The sequence below is a fragment of the Saimiri boliviensis genome, chromosome 14 (genome assembly GCF_048565385.1).
Source record: "Saimiri boliviensis isolate mSaiBol1 chromosome 14, mSaiBol1.pri, whole genome shotgun sequence".
Taxonomy (NCBI): Eukaryota; Metazoa; Chordata; class Mammalia; order Primates; family Cebidae; genus Saimiri; species Saimiri boliviensis.
The window spans coordinates 28,077,929-28,100,941 of NC_133462.1; the positions used below are offsets into that span (position 1 = coordinate 28,077,929).

At 61.2% G+C, this 23,013-nt stretch overlaps 2 protein-coding genes across 2 annotated transcripts; both read right to left on the bottom strand.

Annotated features, from left to right (window-relative positions):
• Positions 1–4,212: 4,212 nt before the first annotated feature.
• CILP2 (cartilage intermediate layer protein 2) lies at positions 4,213–12,974 on the bottom strand. The gene is made up of 8 exons (XM_003942315.4): positions 12,816–12,974; positions 11,102–11,200; positions 10,408–10,680; positions 9,645–9,800; positions 8,247–8,522; positions 7,774–7,882; positions 7,310–7,467; positions 4,213–7,033 (listed from the first exon to the last, which is right to left on the bottom strand). Exons 1-8 carry the CDS (start codon positions 12,877–12,879, stop codon positions 4,698–4,700), a joined length of 3,471 nt encoding a protein of 1,156 aa, XP_003942364.2. The 5' UTR covers positions 12,880–12,974; the 3' UTR covers positions 4,213–4,697.
• Positions 12,975–13,648: 674 nt separating this feature from the next.
• YJEFN3 (YjeF N-terminal domain containing 3) lies at positions 13,649–22,997 on the bottom strand. Its single transcript, XM_003942311.4, has 6 exons — positions 22,326–22,997; positions 18,683–18,791; positions 16,330–16,440; positions 16,007–16,120; positions 15,778–15,928; positions 13,649–13,909 (listed from the first exon to the last, which is right to left on the bottom strand). The coding sequence occupies exons 1-6, from the start codon at positions 22,382–22,384 to the stop codon at positions 13,704–13,706; spliced, it is 750 nt and encodes a 249-aa protein (XP_003942360.2). The 5' UTR covers positions 22,385–22,997; the 3' UTR covers positions 13,649–13,703.
• Between the last annotated feature and the right edge of the window lie 16 nt (positions 22,998–23,013).

The window sequence follows — 23,013 nt, forward strand, 5'->3', positions numbered from 1 at the left end:
CCCCGAGAGAGTGGGCGGTGCTGCCTGTGCTCCGCGGGCCCCTGTGCCTGGCGGGGCTGAACTGTGAAGGGTCATGGGGGGATTGAGATTGGCCCTGATTCAGGCCGGCGGGGAGTCTGGGGGTCAAGTGTGTCCCGATGTGTGGGGTGATGATGGGTGGGTCAAGGGGACGCTGGGCACAGGTGCACACAGGTGTGCACAGGTATGCACAGGTGCACATGGCCTCAGGCACCGCTGCCTGAGCCTGAAGGACGGGCCTTTCTCTGTGTTGAGGGAGCATCTGCCTGCCTGTGCAGCTGTGACAAGGGGCGACAGCGTGCAGCGTGCCCCGAGGGTCTGGCGTGTCCAGCCTTGTGATCTTTTCAAGTGCAGCCGCCTATGCGGCTGTCCTGAGGGTGACAGTGTCACCAATCAGGTGACAAGAAGATGGCTAGGAAGGATGGGAAGGAAGGAGTCATGCTCCTGACTACAGGGGAAAGGATCGGGTGTGAAGAGGGCAGTGTGACCTCGAGACTGATGACAGGGTGTCTGGTTCCGTGTGACACACTCGCCCTGCCTAGGGGACCATATGTTTCCCTGCGTTCACCTCCAAACTGCAGGGTCTGCTAATTCCCTGCTGGCTGGGGTCTCCTCCCTCCTACCTGCCCAGACCCTCTCCACCCTGGGCCCAGGATTCTGGCCTCAGCTCCCGCCCTGGGAGGGCTGAGGCACCGGGACATGGCATTCACCTGGTCTGCTCTCGCCCTGTGGCGCCCTGCCTTTGTTTCCGCCATTAAACACAAGCGTTTCCCCCACCTGACCAACGCCAGGTCTCCCCGCCAGGCTGGCTCCAGTCTTTGGGGTCTGAGGCTGGGTCAGATCCAACTCCAAGGGCTGATGAGAGAGACAGACGGGGCCGGGGAAGTGGTGGGTGGCCGCGCCAGGTCCACGAGGCCCCGATGGAGGAGCCAGGGATGTTCAGCCAGGACGGCAGGCGGCTGGCCAGGAGAGGGTGCTGGGCTGCAGGGTTTGGACCCTGGAGGGGCCTCCAAGTGGGAGGGAGCAGACCCCAGTTCCATGAAAGAAGCACGTTTTAAGAAGCCGAGTCCTGCACCAGCTCCAGAAGAGTCTTTGTCACAAGATATTGTGTAACCCTCTCTTGCTCCAGCACCTCCCATAGCTCCCTATTGCCCACCAGAGAACTCAGGCTGCTCACTCGGCATTCAAGGCCCTGCTCACTCCCCGACTTTGCGTCTCCGTTCTGCTGCTGCCCTCTGTGGGTCTCCCTCCTCCAGCCTTCACATACACCTTTCCAGCTTCCTGGAATGCCCTTCCTACCTTGGCCACCTGGCAAACTCCTACACATCCTTTAAGACCCAGTGTTGGGTCGGGCACGGTGGCTCAAGCCTGTAATCCCAGCACTTTGGGAGGCCAAGGCGGGTAGATCACGAGGTCAAGAGATCGAGACCATCCTGGTCAACATGGTGAAACCCCGTCTCTACTAAAAATACAAAAAATCAGCTGGGCATGGTGGCACGTGCCTATAATCCCAGCTACTCAGGAGGCTGAGGCAGGAGAATTGCCTGAACCCAGGAGGCGGAGGTTGCGGTGAGCCGAGATCGCGCCACTGCACTCCAGCCTGGGGTAACAAGAGCGAAACGCCGTCTCAAAAAAAAAAAAAAAAAAAAAAAAAAAAGACCCAGTTCTTAGGTTCCCTTCTCCAGGAAACATTGCCCTTCCCCGAGTCCACAATGTCCTCATTTGCTGTGTGACCCTGAGAAGATTCCTTCAGCTGTGAAATAGGGATAAAAATCATCCTCTCTAAAAACATCTTTTGGGGATCCCCAGGCAATAGATAGACACTAAATGCCCTTGACGTGAGTTAGGCTTTGCCGGGGCTGGCTCAGAGGCTTCCATTCAGTCAACGCTCCATGTGTGTTCATTTTTATCCCCTCCTCTTGGATTCTGTGGTTTTAAGACTCTTGTTTTAAACATTTTACTGTTCCAAGATTTTTTCCCCATCATGGTGCTAGGAATTTTAAGAACCCCTGGTTCTAAAATTATAAAAGTCTAAAATGCCGTGGGCGGGACCAAAGGCCTCTTTGTGCCCTGAGCTGACCCAGGGTGGCTGCAGCTGGGGGTCTCTGGGGGGGTCTCCTGCACCCCCCACTTCCCCCAGCCTGAAGGGGTGTGGTCTGGCAGCCCCAGTTTGGTTGCGGGGGGGTAGACAATGGATTTACCAGGAAGCAGACGGTAGCCCGGGTTCCAAGAAGGAGGGGGTGGGATTCCTGGCTTGAGGGCTGCCATGGGGGTGACAGGCAGGGTCAAGAGGCACATGGCCGTTGACTCAGGGTGATGGCTTCCTTCTATTGGAGCCTCAGTTTCCTCTGGAAATTGTGGTCAAACACTGCCCTCTGGCAAAGTTATCAGCAGGGGTGGGGGCAGCTGGCCTCTGGCCTCCGTGCAGTGCCCAGCTTTTGCTCCTGAAATGCCCTTCCTAGCCCAGCCATGGTGACTGGGGAGGGGTCTTCAGGACGATGCCCACCACCCCTGCCCCACCGTAGGGAAGGGGACAGGGCTGGGCCAGCTGCCTGCCCCACGCCTGGCTGGCCGCCCTGGTCTGGCAGCGTCGGAGGCCCCAACACTTTCTCACTGAAAGGTATTTGGCCGTGGAGGCAGACACTTCATCATCCTCCTGCTGGAAGCTGCAACCAGCTTTGCCCTCTGCAAATGGGAGCGCCCCCATTCCCGTTCCTCCCCAGGACCCCACCAGGCAGCCCTGAGCAAGGGCTCTGGGGCAGGCAGGCCTGGAACCTAGCTTGTCTTGGGTTGGCGGGGGGCCTGCACCTCTGAGCCTGTCCGTCAGCTGGAGGTGTAGAGGCAGGACGTTCTGGATAAATGGGTGTTCCCCCCAACCACGACCAGCTCCCTCAGGGACCTGGAAGCACCTCCCCTCTCTTGCCTATCACAGCCTATCGAGGGCAAGGCTGGGGTGCCGATGTCTGGAGCTGCCCAAACCCAAACTCCAGCAGAGCCCTGGGACCCACCTTCTGAGACCGGGGTGATGCCTCGCATGCTGAGCTTCTCCCCCTGCCTCCAGGTCCGCAAGTGTTTCCCTGAGTGAAGGGGTGAGAGCTGCGGAGGTTCAGAGTTGCCAAGACCTCAGCCAACAAAGGGGCATGGCCGATGGGCAAGAGCCAGGGACCTTGTGGGTGGAGCTCTGGCCCCAGGGTGTGTTTGGGTCCGCACCTGTGAGCCTGTGGTTGCCGGCGCAGAGCTGATGCCTCTAAACGCTGGATGGGTGGGCGACGGGATAGAGTATCTGGGGAGGGGGCCAGTGGATGGGTGGGAGATTGAAGAGGAGGTGGATGGGTGGTTGCACCCTAAGCTAAGGGACGATCCACACCCTCACTCCCTGGGGTATGTCTCCCAGCCCAGGTGCCCTGGAGGCCCCTCCAGCCTTGCCCTAGTGATGCCTTCATCCTCAGGCCCTGGGAAATCACACACCTAGAGCTAGAGGGGGGCCCCAAGGCTGCTGGGATTCACGCCAGATCCCAGGACTTCAGTTTTTCTGTCTGGATAGTGCGGGTGTGGTCAGATGAGCGCCGGCCCCATGGGGCGCCTGGAGGACACACGTGCACACTGACCGCCAGCTAGCCATGATTCTGCCACCTCCGGACCGAGGGTCCTGGCAAGGTCAGAGAGCCCTGGCCTGGGGCAGCCTCGTCACGACCGAGGTGTGGCCTGGGCTCAGGTGGGTGGGGCCTGGGGCGGGGCTGCTGTGGACTTGGCTGAGGAGGGTCCAGGGCAGCCTGGCTAGCTGTCGCCTGTCCCGGAGGCTCCCCTGCCAGGGCCTGGCCCCACCCGCTGTAGCCCCGGGGCACACGGCCAGGCACAGCTGAGGAGGCCAGGCCGGGGCAGTGACTGCTACTGTGCTCAGCGGTCACGGCCGCCCAGGCTTCTTGCCCCGGTGCCCGCGTGTGCCTCCGCGTGTCTCTGCCTGCAAAGGTGCATCTAGGCCGGGCAGTCCCAGCCTCCACCCTTCCTCCCGGGAGCCTGACACCAAGCGCTGGAAATAAAGCATTTTTAATTGAGCCCCCGAGGGAGGGAACATCCACCCCAACCCCCCGGGCAGGTCTCTAAGCACCAAACACGAGAGAATTGTTCCCCTCAGCCCCAGAGCCTCCCCCACATGGGAACCCCAAGAAGCCCCTTCCTCCTTTTCACTGGACCCTGCACCCCAACTCACACCCACAACCAGCTCCCCACGCTTTGTTTCAATAAATAACCCCAAAAACAAAGCTTGGGGCAGAGGACCTGGTCTAGCACTCAGTCCAAGCAGGCAGAGGGGGCTTTGTGAGGAATGTCAGAACTCCCAAAGGTAGAAGATTGAAGTCAGGGTCAAAATACGCACGAGAAGTCAGAGACGGCTTCTGAGCCGGGAGCGGGTCCCTCCAGGCTGGGGTTGAACGTGGTCCCCAGGGTGCTGACCCCAGGGTCACAGCAAACTCCGTTCCATGCCATGCAGCAACAATCACCTCCCTGGTGTTTCTACCATCGAATGCTCCGGGTTCTTGTCTGACTGAGTTCTGGGCAGGGGAGGAGGAAGGGGGGCCAGACACCTGGGGAGGGTGCTGTCTGGAGAAGAAGGAGGGGCAAAACTTCCTGGGGACAGTGGCGTCCAGAGGGAGGCAGGAAAGCGAGGCCCCGGGCCCAGGTCACTGCTGGACCCTGCCCCGGCGGGTGCGGAGGGGACCCGAAGCCCGGGCCTGTGCCTGCGCCACCTCACTCATCTCCCTGCGGATGTCACCAAGTGCTGTCGCCGGGGACTCCAGCAGCCTCTGGAAGAGGCTGGGTCGTCCGGCCGGTGGCTCCCGGCACTGGAAGGTGACAGCTGTGCCGGCGTCAGCCTTCATCTCCCTGGAGAAGCCGTCGGAGGAACCGTCGAAGCAGCGGCCAATGGCGATCTCTTTGGCCAGCCGTGGGCTCTGGTCAGTGACGGTGTAGACGCCGTAGTTGTGGCCCAGAGGGTCTAGCGGGGCCAGCATGGAGAAGGCAGCGGGGTCCTCCGCGGGCACCGGCGGGGGGTGCCGGGCCAGGTAATCCCGAAGGAGCCCGTTGATGGCCACACGCCGGCAGCTGCCCTGGGGCATGATGGTCACCAGCGTCCTGTCCACCTGCCGCTGGTCAAACAGCATCCCGCTGCACTTGAACTCCACGCAGGCCGCCGAGGTGCCCGGACGCTCAGGGTCTCGCACGCTCCGGGCATCCCGAAGCCCGTAGAGCTGGCCCCGGGTGCGCGGGTGGCTGCCCCCCGCGTTGTGGGAGCGGACCATGTACTCCTGGGGGCCCTGGATCTTCACCTTGAGGAAGCAGGCCCGGAACTCCTGCGGATTGGGCCACCAGGACAGGAGATCGCCAGTCCAGGAGGCGGGCGTGCCCTCGCGGAAGGGGACCACGTTGTACTCGTACTTGTCCGCCTCCACCCTGGCGAAGCGGAAGTGGCTGGCGGTCACCGGGGCCCCCTGGCATTCCCGCAGGCTGCGCCACGGGTACACAGGCCCATTGGCCTCGGCGGGGTCGCCCGGCCTGGGCTTGGCGAGGTTGATGCGGAAGCCGTTGCGCTTGAAGGCGGGGTCGTCGTGGTCCGTGCGCCGGTACCCCAGCCTGTCCAGGTAGGGCTGGGTGACGCCCACGGTGGCCGGGAGCGGGCGGGGCAGGGAAGGGGCGGGCTCCAGCTCCTCACCGCCCAGGGTGGCGGTGACCAGGGCGGTGTAGGCGTCGGGCCGGTCGGGGTCGCAGAAGGCGGGGAGGCAGGCGCCGTTGGGGCCGGTGACTGCGCTGTCGAAGCGGCCCCAGGCGCGGGGGTTGGCGGCAAAGCCGGGGGCGGGCTCCAGGTTGACCAGCGTGACCACCACGCCCTCCACCTGCTCGCTGGGGGAGAACTTGTCGTTGGCGTAGGCGCGCACCTTCACGAAGCAGCGGCGGCGCTCGGGCACGTCCAGGTTGAACAGGCGCCGCTCCCGGATCTCCACGTTGCCGACCAGGAAGACTCGCTCCTCCCGGCGCACCCGGCGGCCCGAGGACCCCTCGCGCCGGAAGCCGCTCTCCTCCTCCCACAAACCGGTCTCGGGGTTCAGCGACCACAGTTTGAGGGCCTCCGCATGGCCGGGCATGTGGATCTGGCCGGCGGCCACTCGCACGGCCACCGGCCCCGCCTGCAGCTGCTCCGCGGAGCCGGGCGCGCGGAGATCCACGGAGAACATGCCGTAGGTGCGCAGCGGAGCCAGCTCGCCGTCGCTGTCCACGAAGCGCAGGTCACTGGGGGCGGCCGCGGCGGAGGTGAGGTCTCGGGGGTCCACGAACGTCACCCGAGCCTCCACGGGCCCCGCGTAGGGTTTGCCGTCGGCTCTGCGGAAGGCCCCGGAAGGCAGGACCAGCTCGCCCAGGGGCGCCTCATCTTCCAGCTCGCCCAGGGGGATCGTGTTGCTCTGGCTGGCATCTAAGACGACCGGGGCTTTCTTCCGCATGGCCTTGACCTCATGGTACACGCCAGCACCTCGAGGGTCAAAAGGCAAGATCCGGACAGCGTCCATGAACTCACCGCTGGGATCCACAAAAGTCACCACCAGCCGCTGGGTGGAGGGGGGCACTTCTAGGGTGAAGTCGCCCTGGTAGGCGGTGAAGCCGATGGGCTCCTGGCCCAGCAGAATCCTGGCGAAGCGCAGCGGTTCCCCAGAGTCGGCAGCCACAACACGGCCCCGGACCAGCCCCCGGGGGGGCAGACACTTTTGGCAGCCACACTCGGCCACCACCTTCACCGGAAGGATGTAGCCAGAGCAGTGGATCTCCCTTCTCTCCAGGCGGCGCACAGAGCAGCAGCGGGAGCCTGTGTCCCCGCAGCGGGGGCCAGAGCCTGTCAGGCTGGGGCAGCGAGTGTCAGGGCAGAGGCCCACATCCAGGTAGGCAGGGCCACTGCCTGGCTGACCACAGTCCTCAGGGAGCTTGATCAGGTGCTCTCGGGGCCGGGGGTCACAGGCTGGTTGGCCGGGAGCTGGGGACAGAGAAAACACGCAGGTCAGGGCAGGGAGGAGGACTTCATGGAAGCCAAGGCTAGGGGCACCGTCTGAGGTCAAGGACTCAGCCTAAGCGACAGGGTTCTGCCCAGGGAAAGGACTGAAGGTTGGTGCTCAGAATGGTATGGGGGCTCAGCGGAGGCTTAGGATTGGAGCAGTCTGAAGTGGGGGCTCATTTGGGGTTAAGCTTAGCTACAGTCAGGGCTCCATTTGGAGTGAAGGCTTTGCTTAGGAATGGGGCCAAGGACACTCACCAAGTACAGTGAGCCACGCGGTGCCAGAGCGCACGGCACCTGCCTCGTTCCATGCCTTGCAGTGGTAGATGCCAGCCTGGTCTGGGCGCAGCCCTCGGAGCTCCAGGTTGGCCCGGTACCCATGTGCTCGCCTGTCCAGCAGGGTCCCATTGTGGAACCTGGGTGGTGGGTGGGCGACACCATATGACTTAGGGGAGGGGCTGCGTCAGCCCCCACTCTGCAGGCCAGGAGCTACAGAGAGGCTTCGCCAAAGTCAGCCTCCTCTCCAGCAGGACTGCTCAGCCTCCTTGGTCGGCCCTCTCCCACCCGATTCATTCCCCAGTAAAGCTTTCCCCACTCTCCAGATGGGAAACTGAGGCTGGAATCTGCTTCGAGACTGTCCTCTAGGAACCACATAACGACATGAAATTGAATCCTACGCCAAAGCTGGAGAAGATGCCCCTGACCCCGGGGTGAGTGCTCACCAGGAGTATTTCTTGGGTATAGGGGTCCCAGAGGCTTTGCAGCAGAAGGTCACATTCTGGCCAGCCTCTCGCACTCGGGACTCAGGGTGCTTCACCAGGTACGGCTTCTCTGGAGTCAAAGGTGGCAAAGATCAGAGCTTCTCCCACGGACCCTTCCCAGGAGCAAGGTTCCCATCCTCTCCTTTCCCCCAGAAATGCCCTGACTCACCCTGCACCTTTGCGGATGAGTGTGTGTGTGTGTGTTTCATTTTTTAAGTAAAGACAGGGTTTCACCATGTTGGTCAGGCTGGTCTCGAACTCCTGACCTTTTGATCCACCCACCTTGGCCTCCCAAAGTGCTGGAATTACAGGCATGAGCCACTGCGCCCAGCCGAGTGTGTCACATCTTATTTATTCCTCCCTTGACTTTGAGTGCTAGAACTTCCTCCCCAGATCCTCAGCCCCCTCGTGCCCTAAGTTGCAAGAGCACTTACCCAACTTATCAAGGATGATGGTGACCACAGAGATGGATCCATTGGCCTGGGCCTGGACCACACCTGCAGAGAAGCCATCCATCTGGGCCCTGACATTGGCAAGGCTGTCGGCACAGACACCAGGCACCTGGAAGGTTCCTTGAGCATCGCTGATGGCCACGGTGCCAGGCTGGTCTCGCAGGGAGACTCTGGCTCCTGGCAGTGGTTGTCCAGATGGAGTGACCACTGAGCCCAGGAGGATATGGTCTGGGCACTCACAGGTGTCAAGGCTGCACCCTGGGGGGATATGGAGAGGCAGCAGAGCAGAGGCACCTCCAGGCTCCCTCCTGAAGAGGGGTTTCCACTCAGCCACTCAACAAACATACCTGGAGTCCCCTCCCCACCCCCAACCCCGTGCCCCGCCATAAGGTGTCTCTCAGAGGCCTCAGCATGGCCCTGCTTGAAGTGGTCCCTAGTATAAGGGGGAGATGGGCTGAGTGGTAAGAGCTGGGCCAGGGAGTATGAACTGGGTGGGGTCCAGAGATGTATGGAAGTCCTAAAGGAGGGGACAGGAGAGGTGAGTCTCAAATTATACAGCACTGCCCTTTTCAGCAGAAAATGTAGACAGGGGCTTGGGGCCCAGCGAGGGGCTGGATCTTGGGCTGAGAACAACTGCTCCCCTTCCCAATCTCGCGGTTTCTTTATAAAATGGAAAATTCCACTGGAAACTTCAGGGCACAGGCGCCGGGAGAGCAGAGCCAGGCGCGATGGGGTGGGGACCCCAACGCCCCATTGGCCACCATGTGCCCCCACCCTGTGACAGGCTCCCCGGAGCAGCCTCCAGGCCATGTTTGTGGAGCCCAGGAGCTAGCGGAATTTCCAGTCTCCTCCTGGCTTGCTCGGTGTCTGGCCCTGGGAGGGCCTAGGCATCGTGTTTGCCAGGCTGTGAGTCCGTGTCTGTGTGGGCGTGGGGGACGGAAGGGGGGGGCTGCAAACTCCACGCATGTGTGCACCATGAGTGCATCAACAACTGACTTCTGTTCCCCCACGGAGACATCCGTACATTCTGGCATGCACACAGGGGAAGCACCCCTTCCGATCTGCCCATGTCTGCCTGCACACGAGGCCCCTGGTGTCCACCTGTCCAGATGTGCATAGTCACCAGTGCTCCTTGGAACCAGGTGGGAAGGAAGGCCTAGCTGCAGAGTTTGGGTCCTCCAGGCTCCGCCCCCGTGCCAAGCCCCGCCCCTCAGAGCCCCGCCCCCAACTAGCTCCTCCCCTCTAGGCATCGCTCACAAGAGGCACCGCCTCTCTACACCCAGGTCCCTCCTCTAACTTCACCCTCTCCGCTAGACTCGGTTCCTAACCTCCCCTCTCCTCTGTGCAGGGCCCCTACCCTCAGACCCCGCCTCTTCCTACCTGGGCACCGAGGCCGCACGCACTTCTGCGCCTCCAGAGGACGTCCGGGACACGCATCCCCAGCGGGGCTTGGGCAGTGGCGGCGGCGCAAGCGACGCCCTGGCCCGCAACTCCCCGAGCAGGGACCCCAAGGGCCCCACGCGCCCCACGCGGCCTCTGCAGAAGGTAGGGAGGGAGATCAGGCGGCCGCCCTCCCCAGGAAACGCGCCTCCGGGTAACCTGGGACTGAAGGGTCCTTGTTCCCTAACCTCCTCACGTACGTGCATCCTAGGGCGGACACTCCAGAGGGCAGACCTGCCATTGCCCCCACCCATGCTCTCCTAAGCGCACCTGTCGAAGACATAGTTCAGGTACTGCCCCACTTCTCCACCCCCGCATAAGGTCCTGGGGGTCAGTCCTGCTCTTCTCCCTGCATCCTGCACACATCTGGGCTCAAGACACGCCACAGAACGGAGCTCTTACAAGCCACAGATGCGCAAACGAGGAGATGCTTTCCAGGGAACCAGACATGGGTCCTCACCCGCCAGGTCTCCTGGCGGTGCACCTGGGCACCACGCTGTTCCCGGCACCTCTCCTCAAAAGCCCCGCCCCCGTGGCCCCGCCGCCTCGCATGGCCCTACGCCTAGGGGTCCCGCAGGCTCTTCCTAACCACGCCCACATCCACATGGTCCTGCCCCTCCCAGCCCTACCCACGACCCTCCCGGGCGGTTGCCAGCATCGCCGGTTCCAAGCCCCGCCCCCGACCATCCAGCCCCGCCCTCACCTAGTGGGCATCGGAAGCGCACGTGGTAGTTGGAGCAGCGGCGGCCACGCGGTTGCTCGCGGTTGAGGCACCAGAAGCCGCGCGTGGGGTTCAAGTGCACGCGCTCGCCGACGGCGGAGGGCAGGGCCCAGTCCGTGGTGCGCGCTTCCAGAGCCAGCGGTCGCGGGCACACGCGCGCTGGTCCGTAGTAGAAGCGGATGGCCGCTAGGCTTTCGAAGTCGCCGTCGCCTCCGGGGTGGTCCACGTTGAACCAGGATGTCCACTCGCTGGCCTCTGCGGGCACCGCATGCGCTGGGACCGAGGCGGCGGCCTGTAGGCCCCCATCCGTGCGTGCAAAGGCCTTACCTGCGGTCTCAACCCCCTCCCCGCGTGGTCATGGGCTAGCCGAGCATACCCACGACCCGAGCCAGCGGCCTGAATCAGGTGCAGGGCAGGTTGGGCTCCTCACGCCCGCAGTTCTGCCGCCCAGGGCCTGGCCTGGTCCATCCCTGCGCACTGAGATCTTGCCGCTGTCTGACCGGCCCCTCACTTAGACCTTGAACTTGGAGCATCATCTCTAAAGGCTGTCTTGTCCGGGGACCAGGACGGCCCCGGGGCCTTCGCCCAGTGTGCGCCCCCTCCTCACACGACCCAGCAGCCCAAGTCCCCGCAACAAACCCGCAGCAGAGAGGGGACTCCAGGCAGGCTGACTCACCTTCCCAGTCCTCCAGGGCCGGTGAGGGCTGCCCAGGGTGCACGGACGTTCTTTCCAGGCCCAATGCAATCGCTGTGGGTTCCTCGGTTGAAGTGGTGTCTGTGGGTGAGAAGTGGGGAGAAGGAAGCACGCTGGTCAGGGACTGCTGGGAGCCTCCCTTAAGGCAAGGTGCAGCCATGATCATCCTTCCCCCTTTATTATTATTATTATTATTATTATTATTATTATTATTATTTTGAGACACAATCTCCCTCTCGCACAGGCTGGAGTGCAGTGGTACCATCTCGGCTGACTGCAGCCTCTGCCTCCCGGGTTCAAGCGATTCTCCTGCCTCAGCCTCCGGGCTAGCTGGGATTACAGGCACGCGCCTTCAAGCCCGGCTAATTTTTGTATTTTTGTATTTTTTTTTTTGTTTGTTTTTGAGACGGAGTTTCGCTCTTGTTACCCAGGCTGGAGTGCAATGGCGCGATCTCGGCTCACCGCAACCTCCGCCTCCTGGGTTCAGGCAATTCTCCCGCCTCAGCCTCCTGAGTAGCTGGGATTACAGGCACGTGCCACCATGCCCAGCTAATTTTTTGTATTTTAGTAGAGGCGGGGTTTCACCATGTTGACCAGGACGGTCTCGATCTCTTGACCTCGTGATCCACCCGCCTCGGCCTCCCAAAGTGCTGGGATTACAGGCTTGAGCCACCGCGCCCGGCCTAATTTTTGTATTTTTAGTAGAGACGGAGTTTCACCATGTTGGCCAGGCTGGTCTCGAACTCCTGAACTCAGGTCATCCACCCGCCTCAGCCTCTCAAAGTTTTGGGATTACAGGCGTGAGCCCCCCCCCCCCCGGCTGGCCGATCATCCCGATTTTAACAGGAGGGAAAACTGAGTCTCTGAAAGGCCACAATCCACCTGTAGCCCCAGGGGCTGCCGCACACTCCCTACAGCGCACTGTCCACTACAACCACCAGGCTCCCAAAGCCAAATCCCCCTCTCTGACCGAGCCCCAACCCCTGGGCTGGGGAAGTCCGAGTACCAGCCAGTTCCCCTGGGCCGGAGGCTCTGTCCCTCTGTGTTCAGCTGCCATGAGTTTAATCAAGTTTAGCCGGCTCTGCCTCTGCCCTCAGGCTGGGCTCCCCCTCATCCACTTGGCCCACTGGAAATCCCTCCCTTAGTCTACCTTCCATTCCTGTACTAGAGTTCCGAGCTGCCTGTCGGAAGTCCTTGGAATCTAGACTGGCTTCTCCAAGATAGGAGCTGTCCAAGATACTCCCTGCAGAGTGATGAGGTTAGACAAACCCCTTTCTTCACGGGGCCTCAGTCTCCTGAGCATGGGCCCGTCCCCCGCCCCATCCAGTGTTCCAGAGATGGGCATTTATTTCTTTCTCCAGAGGTTGGAGTAAGTGGGTGTGTGGGAGTTAGGTGGGAGGGGCCAGTTCCGACCCCTTCGGTCCAGAGTGGGAGACCTGGCTGGGTGATTCAGAGTCCAAACCCCGCGAGGAACCCTAGGTTCTTAGCCACACTCCCGGCTTAGCCGAGGAAGAAAATGGATGAGGCCCGCTCCCCGCCCCAGGTGGTCCCGGGGATCCGACTGGTGAAGGGGACCCAGTCCCTGGGGAAGTGCGTGGGTCCCTGGGTTCTCTTCCTGGGTGCGGCTGCATGCAAGGCCGGCTGCCAGGCCTTCGGGAGCCTCGGGGACTGGGCGCGGGGGCTGGAGGCGTCTCACCTCGGGCCCCCGCCAGGTGCGCGGCGGCGACACAGACACACAGGAGTGACAGCAACGACGCCATGGCCGGGGCGGAGGGTTCGAGGGAGGGTCCGGGCTCCGCGGCGCGCTTGGGTCCAACTCCGGCAGGTCTGGAGGGCGCTGGGATTGAGGGTGGGGGCGGGAAGCGACCGCAGACCCCGCCCATGCCACGCCCACTCAGACCACGCCCCCTGGCCCTGGGTGACGAGCGCTCGAGCAACCCCTCTGGGGCTCCCCCTCGGTGCGTCCGGCTGTGCCTACGCCCTCAGGCTGGCCTGGGTTCCCGAGGCCAGCTGGCAGTCCCTCCCCGAGCCCACTCTTCGTCCTCCAAGCTGCATCCCAAGCTGCCTGCGGGAAGTGCCACTTGGAATCCAGCCTGAAGGTGCTCGGACCTTCACGCTTTAGGCGGCTACAAGTGCTCCCTCGCATCTAACTTCGATTCCATCGGCTTTAGGCCACCCCAAGCTGCCTGGGAGCCCCACCCCTAATCTAACCCCCCATTCTTCTGGCTCGAGTTTTCTTCTTTTTAATTTGTAGAGTCGGGGTCTCGCAATCTTGCCCAGGCTGGTATCAAACTCCTGGCCTTAAGCGATCTTCCAGCCTCGGCCCCCCCAAAGTGCTGGGATTACAGGCGGGAACCACCGCCCCCAGCCCTGGCTCGAGTTTTCTAGGAGGCCAGCGGGAAGTCCCACTCCACAGCCCCTCTCCATCCTCCCCGCCTCGGGCCGCCCAGGGACCGTGGGAAGTCCCTCCTCGAGTGCGTCCACCCCGCGGCGGGCCGGTGCACAAAGGAGGCGGAGGCGAGGCGCTGGTGGTGGGAGGGCTGTTTATTGGCACGGGTCCCAGCGGCGTGGGCGCGGGCGGCGGTCACAGTGCCGCGACGCAGTCGGTGCCCGTGTATCCCGGCAGACGCAGAGCGAACTTTCGGAGCACGTCGTCGGGCACGAACCTGCCGGCCACGAAGTGGTGGCGCCCGGAGAAGCGGCCAGCGCAGCGTTTGGGCGCCGCCAGCGACACCAGCACGTCGGGCCTCAGCCCGTCCTCTGAGTCGCTGCCAGTCTCTGCGTCCCAGCCTGAGGGAGGAGGATCCGGGGGAATTAGGACCTGGGAGGGTGGCCTGCCTTGAGCCTAGAGTCCGTCCTGTCCGGCCTCCCCTCCCTTCCAACACTGAGCCTCTGCCCTCAGACCAGAGTCCTGCTGCACACACCCCCTTCTCCTACCCCATGAGACCCAGCCTCTTCTCTCTGGCATGTGAGTCCTGGTCAGACTTGTCTCCCCCGAGAATTCTGCCTCCACCCTCAGACAAGTCTCTCCCGGTCCTTGGACGTGTTTCCCTCCCAATCCCACCAGAGCTTCCACACTCGACTTTTCTTCTGCTCCCATCCTACTCCATCCCCCTCCTCCATCTGACCCAGCCTGCCTTCAGACATCATTTCCACTTGCTGCCCTTTCCCACGAGAGCCAGGCCTCTGCCTTCTGACCTGGCACCTGTCCCCACAACTCCCTCCCCATCAGCTTAGAGCCTCTCCACCTTTTAAGGTGGAGGCTGTAGCCTCTTTCCTCCCAGATCTTCCAGCCAGATCCCAGCTCTCCCCCATGACTAGATCTCCAGCCTCTACTCAGACTACGGACTGGCCTCCAGCCTCAGGCAAGCCTCCGCCATCAGACTTGCTCGAGGTTCTTGCCTCTAACAGGACATGCCATCCTCATCCATCTTCCCCACTTGACTAGAGACTCCTCCATCTGACCAAAGGTCCCTACTCTCACTCCCAGATTAGACATTACCTTTTGGGGTGTGTGTGTGTATGTGCATGTGTGTGTGCGTGTGTGCGTGTCAGAGTCTCGCTGTGTCACCCAGGCTGGAATGCAATGGCATGATCTCAGCTCCCTGCAACCTCCACATCCTGGGTTCAAGGAATTTTCTTTTCTCAGTCTCCCAAGCGGCTGGGACAACAGTTGCAGGCTGCCATGACTGGCTAATTTTTATGATTTTAGTAGAGATGGGGTTTCACCATATTGGTCAGGCTGGTCTCAAACTCCTAACTTCAGGTGATCCACCCACCTCAGCCTCCCAAGTAGCTGGGACTACAGGCATGCGCCACTACACCCAGTAAATTTTTGTGTTTTGTAGAGACTGGGTTTCACACTATGTTGACCAGGTTGGTCTGGAACTACTGACCTCAGGTGGTCCACCTGCCTCAGCCTCCCAAAGTGCTGGGATGACAGGCATGAGCCCCGCCCAGCCTCCATCACCTCTCAAATGAGTCTCCGCTTTCAGTCTAGGAGACTTGCCTTCTCTCCTATGTCTGACTTGATTCTGGGGCCACTCACCAGAAGCCACTGGATCCTCCCTTAGACTTTAATCCTTCTCTGACCCTAGCCACCATCCTCAGACTAGAGGTTCCTAACCACCCTCTCTGTCCTAGGCTTAGCCTGCAGCCTCCCCCTCAGATCAGAGAGCACACCTCCTCCTTTAGTGCCCCTGTTCTGCAGCACCCTGCTGGGATGTCCCTGGGATCCCAAGAGCCAGGGGACACCCCCCAGAGTCCAGCTACCCCCATGGAGGGTCCAGCTGGCCAACGGCTGTTTGTTCCATCTGCCCGTCGCCTAATGTTTCCAACAGGCGTGGGGCGGCGGCCAGGGCGGGTGCAGCCTTTGCCGAGTGAGCTCACGTCTGCCCAGGCAACTGGGCCAGGGGTGGGCAGAGGGCATGTGGGTTGGGCACTGGGGTTGGGGAAGGAGGGGACCTGGGGTCACCTGGGGTGGCAGCCTCGATCTTCCCCATCCAAGGGATGGGCGTCACCCTCAACCTCAGCCGAGTGTGGCTCCATCCCAGCTGGGGGACTGAGGTTCAGACAGGCAGGGTCCACAAGGAGCTGGGGCACAAGGACCTTCACCCAAGCCCCCCAGGCCCCGATGTGCCCCCCTCTGTCCAGCATGCCTGAAGGGATGTCCAGGCTCACGAGGGGGATGGACAGCAGCTTGAGCGTGGCCAGCGCACGGGTGCAGGGGCCCCCGACCTCACGTGGCTCCACGCCGGGGCCCAGCACAGCGTCCACCACCAGCCCGTAGGCTTCGTTAATGAGCTGCACCTGGGGAGGGCAGGCAGGGTGAGGGCGGCCGGGGGCCACCGCCCACCATGTCCCCCTTGCTTGCCACTTGGCCCTGACCTCGGTGGGCAGGTAGCTGAGGAAGGGGATGTCCATCTTCTCACACTGGGTGGTCAGGTCCCGATGCAGCAGGTCCAGCGAGCGCGTGGGGTAGAAGATGGTGGGTTCGTACTCCTGGGGTGGGGGAAGAGGGGTTCAGAGCCGGGAGCCATCCCAGCCTCCCCTGATCTGGTCACTAGCACCAGACCCTGCTGGGGACGAGCACTGGGCATATTCTATCACCTGGCCCTTCGTTGACGTCCCCCTGGGACACTATGAAAACAAGGAGGTGATTTCTGCAGGGGCAGGGACTTCGGGATGTGCAAGGGGTCCTCGCTACTTACAAACACTCGCAGGTGCCGGGCACAGACGAGCCCCACCGCCCCATTCTGCTCCGGGCCGCACACAACCAGCACCGTTCTCTGCTTCCGGGAGAGAGCGGGCAACGGGAACGCCTGGTAGGGGCACAGCAAAGGCACAGGCAAGGGCCAGATTACTCTGTGCTCGAGGGGAAACTGAGGCCCAGAGTAGGGCAACGGATGGGGCTTGGGCCTGTGGGCCACGGGATAGCACAGTAGGAGAGGCGTTCTGGATGAGGGGGTGGGCCTCTTAGGGCCTCAGTTTCCCCATCGGAGATGCAGAATCCCGGTCTCGGGCTCTGCCAGGTCTGCAGGAAAAACGTGCATCCAGCCACCGCCCGTCTCCTGGAGTGCGGTTTGTTTATTCTCCGCCGGAGCTGCAGACATTCTTCCACCTTTCTCACCGCGGGCCCGCCCCCGCCATGTTTCCAGACCTCAGCCCCTCCCGGAGGCCCCAGAGTGGGGGAGCCCAACCCCACCCACAATGCCCTGGGGCCTGTCTCTCTCCGGCTGTCTCTGGCTGGCTGTCTTTCTCTCTGTATCTCTGAGACTCAGTGTCTCTCCCCATCAAGTCTCCCTGTCTCTGCGTCTCTGGGGCTCCACGTCTCTGGCTGTCTCTGTGGCATGTATGAGTCTCTAATGTGGGCGTTTCGACCTCGGCCCTGCCCTGACTATGTGTGGCCCCAGCCCCTTCTCCTCTCCCAGCCTCAGTTTGGCCTTTATCAAATGTGATGACAGTGATATTACCTGAGAGGCACATTGGGCATCTCCTGAGCCCCGGTTGTACTTTAAGCTGCAACCACACAGAAGGCAAATGACTGCTTTTTCAAGCCTCCTCCCCAAGGGCTCAGCGCGGTCCAAGGGCTCAGCGCGGTCCTGACCCGCCATGAACACGCCTTCGACCCCCACCATGCTGGCCCAGAGCCCATGACCTAAGACTGGGACTGAGGGGCTTCGGGACAGACCATGGGCTTTGAGTGCCAAATGGGATGGGTAGGCACTGGGCGCCAGGCCAGCAGTGACTACCTGGGTTTCTTTCTGGGGTTTTGACTTTCCTTCTCCTTTGGGCACCTCACCCGGGATCTATTTCATTTGGAAATACAAACATTTAAGTCCACATGAAGAAAAACAGTGAGTTTTTAAAAAGTACACAGTGGCGGCCGGGCGCGGTGGCTCAAGCCTGTAATCCCAGCACTTTGGGAGGCCGAGGCGGGTGGCTCACGAGGTCAAGAGATCGAGACCATCCTGGTCAACATGGTGAAACCCCGTCTCTACTAAAAATACTGAAAATTAGCTGGGCATGGTGGCACATGCCTGTAATCCCAGCTACTCAGGAGGCTGAGGCAGGAGAATTGCCTGAACCCAGGAGGCGGAGGTTGCGGTGAGCCGAGATCGCGCCATTGCACTCCAGCCTGGGCAACAGGAGCGAAACTCCGTCTCAAAAAAAAAAAAAAAGTATACAGTGGCAATAAGAAAAAGATGAGGAGGAGGGAGGAGGGGGAGAACGGGGAGGGGGAGAGGAAGGGGAAGGAGAGAGAGCAGGGGGAGGGGGAGGAGGGGCCCTGGGGGAAGAGGAAGAGGAGGGAGAAAGGAGGGGAGAAAGGGGCAGAGGGGAGAAGGAGGGAAGGAAACGGGAGAGGAGGAGGGAGAGAGGAGGGAACAGGAGGAGAAAGGAGGAGAAAGGCAAGGGGGCTGAGGAGGGAGTCACACTGGAGCCCTAACCATATGGGACTCTTTCCTGAAGCGTGTGTGTTTAGGGACTGACTGGTCAGTACCATTTATTATCTCGTTGCAGACGAGGAACCTGAGGCCCAGCAAGCTGGCTGCACAGCGAAGCACTCCATAGTATCATTACTGCTGTCACCCTTGTGTCATCCTCCTGGCCCCTCGAGGTCCACACAAGACCCCCCTTGGGTTGCAGCTCTGCTTCCAACCCCCTGTGACCTAGAGCAGGCCCCTCGCCACCTCTGAGCTTCAGTTTCCCCACTGCAATGGGGTTGTTTGGGGGTGCTCAGACCGCAGGAGTGGATGTCCCTGGTGCCCAAGACTCAGGAGGTGGCAGAAGCAGGCGGGTCACATGTGCAGGAGGTGTCTGCACTTCCGAGGTCCGGCACGGTCCCTGCAAATAGTCTCTGCCCTGGCCTTCGCTGATACCAGCGGTCTCAGGTCCCCGTCTGGCCTGCACCAGGCATGCTCCTTGCTGGGCTTCAGTTTACCCATCAGGCTGGGGTAGGCTCAAGCAAAGAGGTCTTGAGGCCTGGACCACCCTGGTCACAGGAGGCATGCACCTCGGGAAGGTTGGCCATCTGGTTGGGGTCAGGGTTGGGGAGTCAGGTACCTTGGTCACGGCCACGGCACTAGCATGACCGCACAGCTCCACGAGCTGCTGCCGCCCAAAGCGATAATCTTCCAGCAGCTCCCTCTCCAGGGCGGCTGCCTCCGCGGTGCTGGGGACAGAGTGGGATGGGACACTCAGAGACACAGAGAGACAGCCTCAGATGGAGCGAGAAATGTTCCACCAAGCTTCTGAACCCGATCCCGAAGCCACCTTCCCACCGTACCCCCGAATAGCATCTGCAGCCTGGAGCTGGGGATGCCCTCAGTTTCCCCGGCCGACAAGCGGGTTGAATGGAGGCCTGGCGGACCGCGGTGTGGGAGCCGAAGCCCGAAGCTCGGGCGCCCTCTGGTGGCAGAAGATGCACTGGCGGCGCGCCTTGGTTCCAGTGCTCCAAAGCATGGGGCACAGAACCGGACCTAGACGTCCCCAGCCCCCAAGGTGGAAGGAATCAGGAAAGGGCAATGGAGCCTGAAGGACTTCGATGCGGGTGATGGGCTGATTTCAGCCAGTGGGAGCCACTGAACAAGTTTCAGGATGCTGAAAGGGGAGGGCTGGACTGGGAGCCACGGGTTTTGAAGGTTTCAGAGTTTGATGGCACACTCAGTAGGGTGGCCTTGGGGCCTGGGGCTATGAATCCCTTTGGTGATCCCTTTTCAGGGGCAGTGACATTAGATTATTTGTGGCCAGGCCGGACGGGGTGGCTCACACCTGCAATTCCCGCACTTTGGGAGGAGGAGGCGGGTGGAGCACTTGTTGGGAGTTCAAGACCACCCCGGCCAACATGTCTCTACGAAAAATACAAAAATCAGCCGGGCATGGCAGGGCATGCCTCTAATCACAGCTACTTGGGAAGCTGAAGCAGGAGAATCGCCTGAACCCGGGAGGCAATGAGCCCAGTTTGTGCCACTGCACTCCAGACAGGGCAATGGAGTGAGATTCTGTCCCCCCTCAAAAAAAGATTTGTGGCCAGAGAGATGGGGCCACTTAGTTCGAGGTGAAGCTCTGCCATCCACTTCATTGAGTGACTGGGGTCCTTCTCCACCTCTCAGAGCAAAACTGAATATTGGAGCGAACGACACGATTGGTGGGCTAGGCTGGGTGTGGTGGTGCACACCTGTAGCCCCAGTGCCCTGGGAGGCTGAGGCAGGAGGATCACTTGAATCTGGGAGGTCGAGGCTGCAGTAAGCTATGATCATGCGACTGCACTCTAGCCTGGGCAACAGAAAAAGACCTTGTCTCTAAAGTAAAAAACACAAACATAAGTAATGAAGAAAGCCAGACCTAAAAAAGTTGGAGAAACCACTAATGACTCAGAGAAGCTGAGTGGCTTGCCTAGGGTCACACAGGAAGCAGGTCGGGAAACTGGGTCTTTCCCCCTTCCTGTCTCCAGAGCCGCAGGACATAAATAAAGACATAGAGCCAGACCTACAGATGGTGGAGGTTTGGGGGGATGAATCCTGAGGTTCTGTCCTTCAGTTCTTTGAGTGGGAGATGACGGCTCTCTGGCCCATTTTGCACCATGATAAGGCTGGGTGGGCAGAGTGCAGGAGAATGAGGACTGCTATCGGATGGGAGTCAGCGAGGGCTTCCTGGAGGAGGCCTGTTGCATCGTCAGAGGTAATCCAGGGACAGGAACAACAAAAGCCAAGGCCCTGGGATGGGGAGGGGCCTGGTAATGTCCCAGGGGCAGAAGGGAGGCTGAAGCAGAGTGATCAAGGGAACACAGCAGGTGGGGCTTCAAATGCCAGGCTAAGGAACATGGTCAGGAGGACAGTGTAGAGGTCCACACAGATGGGGAGACGGAGGCTCAGGGCAGGAAAGTCACATTGCCTGGGACACCCCAGTATACAGACCCAAATTCAAACCCCAGCCTGTCTGTGGCTGACACAGGATGAAATTGAAGGACCGGGTGGGGAAAAGGAGCTCATGGTGAAGTCAGACAGAGACCCCCTGGCAGGGCAGTGCAGCTCCCAGGAAAGCACAGAGAAGGTGCACTTGCATTCGTGGTGAGTATTCTGGCAGGCTGGGAACATGGCTCATTCTTCCACCTCCAGCTTTTGACAGCTCTGACTGCTGCCCCCGCAGGAGGGTGCGGGAAGGCAGTGGAGGGTGGGAGGGCGATTCATTCCTCTTCTGTCCCAAAGCTTTGGTCTCTGGCAGCCATTTGGAACATTCTCTTCCTGCCTAACTGGTCATTAGAGTGATAATGGGGGCTCTGTGGGCAGAGGGTCATCCAGGTTAGGAATCTGGTGGTGGGATGCAGCAGCTGTGGGGTGAGGCCGGGGCTGCGTGAGAATGGAGCCTGGTGGAGGAGGGAGGCAGGCAGGGCAGGTCCCTTCTGCTGTTGTGGGATTCTGGGGGAAGGGGTTCAAAGGTGCCTTTTGCTTTCCCCAATCTCAGCCCCCAATTGGGGGGCAGCAAAAACAGAAGCTTCAAGGCTCAAGGATTCACCTGTCAGACCTAGAAGGCCTGAGGTGGCCTGGGTCCAAAGGGCACTGGGCCTGCCACTCCCCAGATGCTTCCAGGAGGGGGCTCTCTGGGAGGTGAAACCTCAGGCCAGGGTGCCCATGCCACACTTGCCCTGCTCTCAGTCCTACCGGCTTCTCTCCAGCTCATACCTCTGTCCACCTGACCACCAGGGGGGCTCACCTGGCCACCCACAGTGGCCTCCTGCTCCCAAAACTCAACACGAGCCTTGGGGGCTTTGAAAACCTGAACACCAGTACCGAGTCCCAAACCTGCTGATGGCTCCCGAGGGCTCTGGGAACATTCAGACTCCTCACCATACCTACAAGACCCTTCTGTGTCTCCAACCTCATCGGCAGGTTCCCCACTGTGTTCTGGCTCCTACTCACCCCTTAGAGCCCCCTCACCCCTCTCACTTAGCATCTGAGGCCCCCTACACCTGGTGAGGTCACAGCTCCAGCTCCTAGAACAGTCCCCTAGGCTGAGTCTGGACATTGGCTGATGGGCCACGTGCCCTGCTAGGTGGGCAGTGGGCAGGAGCCACTGGGCGAATCTGGTTCACAGTGAGGTCCACGGCCTTGCCTGGGGTCCCATGTCACAAAGGCTGAGGAGGTTGAGGTGGGAGTCACAGCCACCGCACCAGTTCCAGATCCCAAACTCACCAGTCCCTGCAAACGGCCTCTGCATTCCAAATCTGCTCTAGCCATGACTGCCTTCCCCAGGCCTCAGTTTCCTCCTCTGGACAAGGGAGGTGGTAGCATTTGGGCTAAGCTCAGCTCTTCCCATATGGGGAAGTGGAGCCTGCCGCTCTAAGGTCCCTGGGAGAGATGCTGTGTGGAGGTGGCCAAGTTGGGGTTTGCTGGGGGAGTGACCAGCGCTGCTGATGAATCATTCATGAGGGGCGGGGCTGTCCCCGGAGGCAGTTTCCCCGGCAACGCAGCTTAGTATCTCCAGCAAGATGCCAGGTGGGCCTCGGATTCCCCTGCCGTCTTGGCCATATCCCTGCCTCCAGCTCCCCACCGCGGTCACGCATCTGCCGCTGAACCTCCATCCCTGTGCCTATCTCCAGTCCCCGGACCCCATTCCGTCCCAGCTGTGGCCCTGCCTCTGGTCCTACGGGCCTGTCCTCGCCCCATGCGAGCCATGCCCGTCTCCAGCGTCCCTCTCCCCAGCTGACCTGAGGAAACGCCGCTCCTCGGGCGCCTCCGACGGGTCTGGGCCGGCCGCGCTGCTCATGGCCGAGGTGAGCTGGGGCGCCAGGCGCTGCCGCCACCGCCACCGCCTTTTAAGCGCATCCCTGGGGGCAGGGGACGCCTCTTCTTTCCTCCTTCCCGCCCACAATGCGTGCCCCCCAATCAGGAGGCACCGCGAAGGCGCTGCGTGTCACCATTGGTCGGTGAACTCAGACAGACTTAACCCTTTCATGCCAGGATCCCATTGCAGAGCTACCCGGCCAATCTTGGTTGCCTTCCCCGACTTAGTTTCTCTGCAGCTATCCCCGCGTCTCTGGGCTTCCCTCTCAGGGAGCGAGATCCTCCGCAGACAAATACCCTCGCCACGCCTGCAATTAGCGGGGCCATGCAGCGTAGAGGGGCTCACGCCTATAATCCCAGTGACTCGGGAGGCTGGGGCAGGAGGACAACTTGCATCCGGGTGGTCAAAGCTCCCCTCATTCCCCAGACCTCTGTGAAAGTCTGACCCAAACCTGACCCAGGGGCCCCCAGCCTGGAAGGGTGAGTGGGCTGCTAACAGGTAGGGTTTCAACAGGAAGCAGGAAGAGTCCAGGTATATCCAGGTGGAGACAAGCCTGGCGGTGGAGCCAGAGGCAGCCCCTGAGTGTGTTTTGAGGTCACCCCATATCACAT

Bases quoted from the DNA above. Each gene is read 5' to 3' on its own strand.
- CILP2 (XM_003942315.4), bottom strand. From the start codon at position 12,879: ATGGCGTCGTTGCTGTCACTCCTGTGTGTCTGTGTCGCCGCCGCGCAC. The intron at 10,681-11,101 runs GTGAGTCAGCCT...CGGTGCCCGCAG, and splicing joins GGCCCTGGAGGACTGGGAAG to AGGCCAGCGAGTGGACATCC. The intron at 7,468-7,773 runs GTGAGCACTCAC...CCCACCACCCAG, and splicing joins ATACCCAAGAAATACTCCTG to GTTCCACAATGGGACCCTGC.
- YJEFN3 (XM_003942311.4), bottom strand. From the start codon at position 22,384: ATGAGCAGCGCGGCCGGCCCAGACCCGTCGGAGGCGCCCGAGGAGCGG. The intron at 15,929-16,006 runs GTCAGGGCCAAG...TGCCCTCCCCAG, and splicing joins TCAGCTACCTGCCCACCGAG to GTGCAGCTCATTAACGAAGC. The intron at 13,910-15,777 runs GCATGCTGGACA...CTCCTCCCTCAG, and splicing joins GAGCCTGGACATCCCTTCAG to GCTGGGACGCAGAGACTGGC.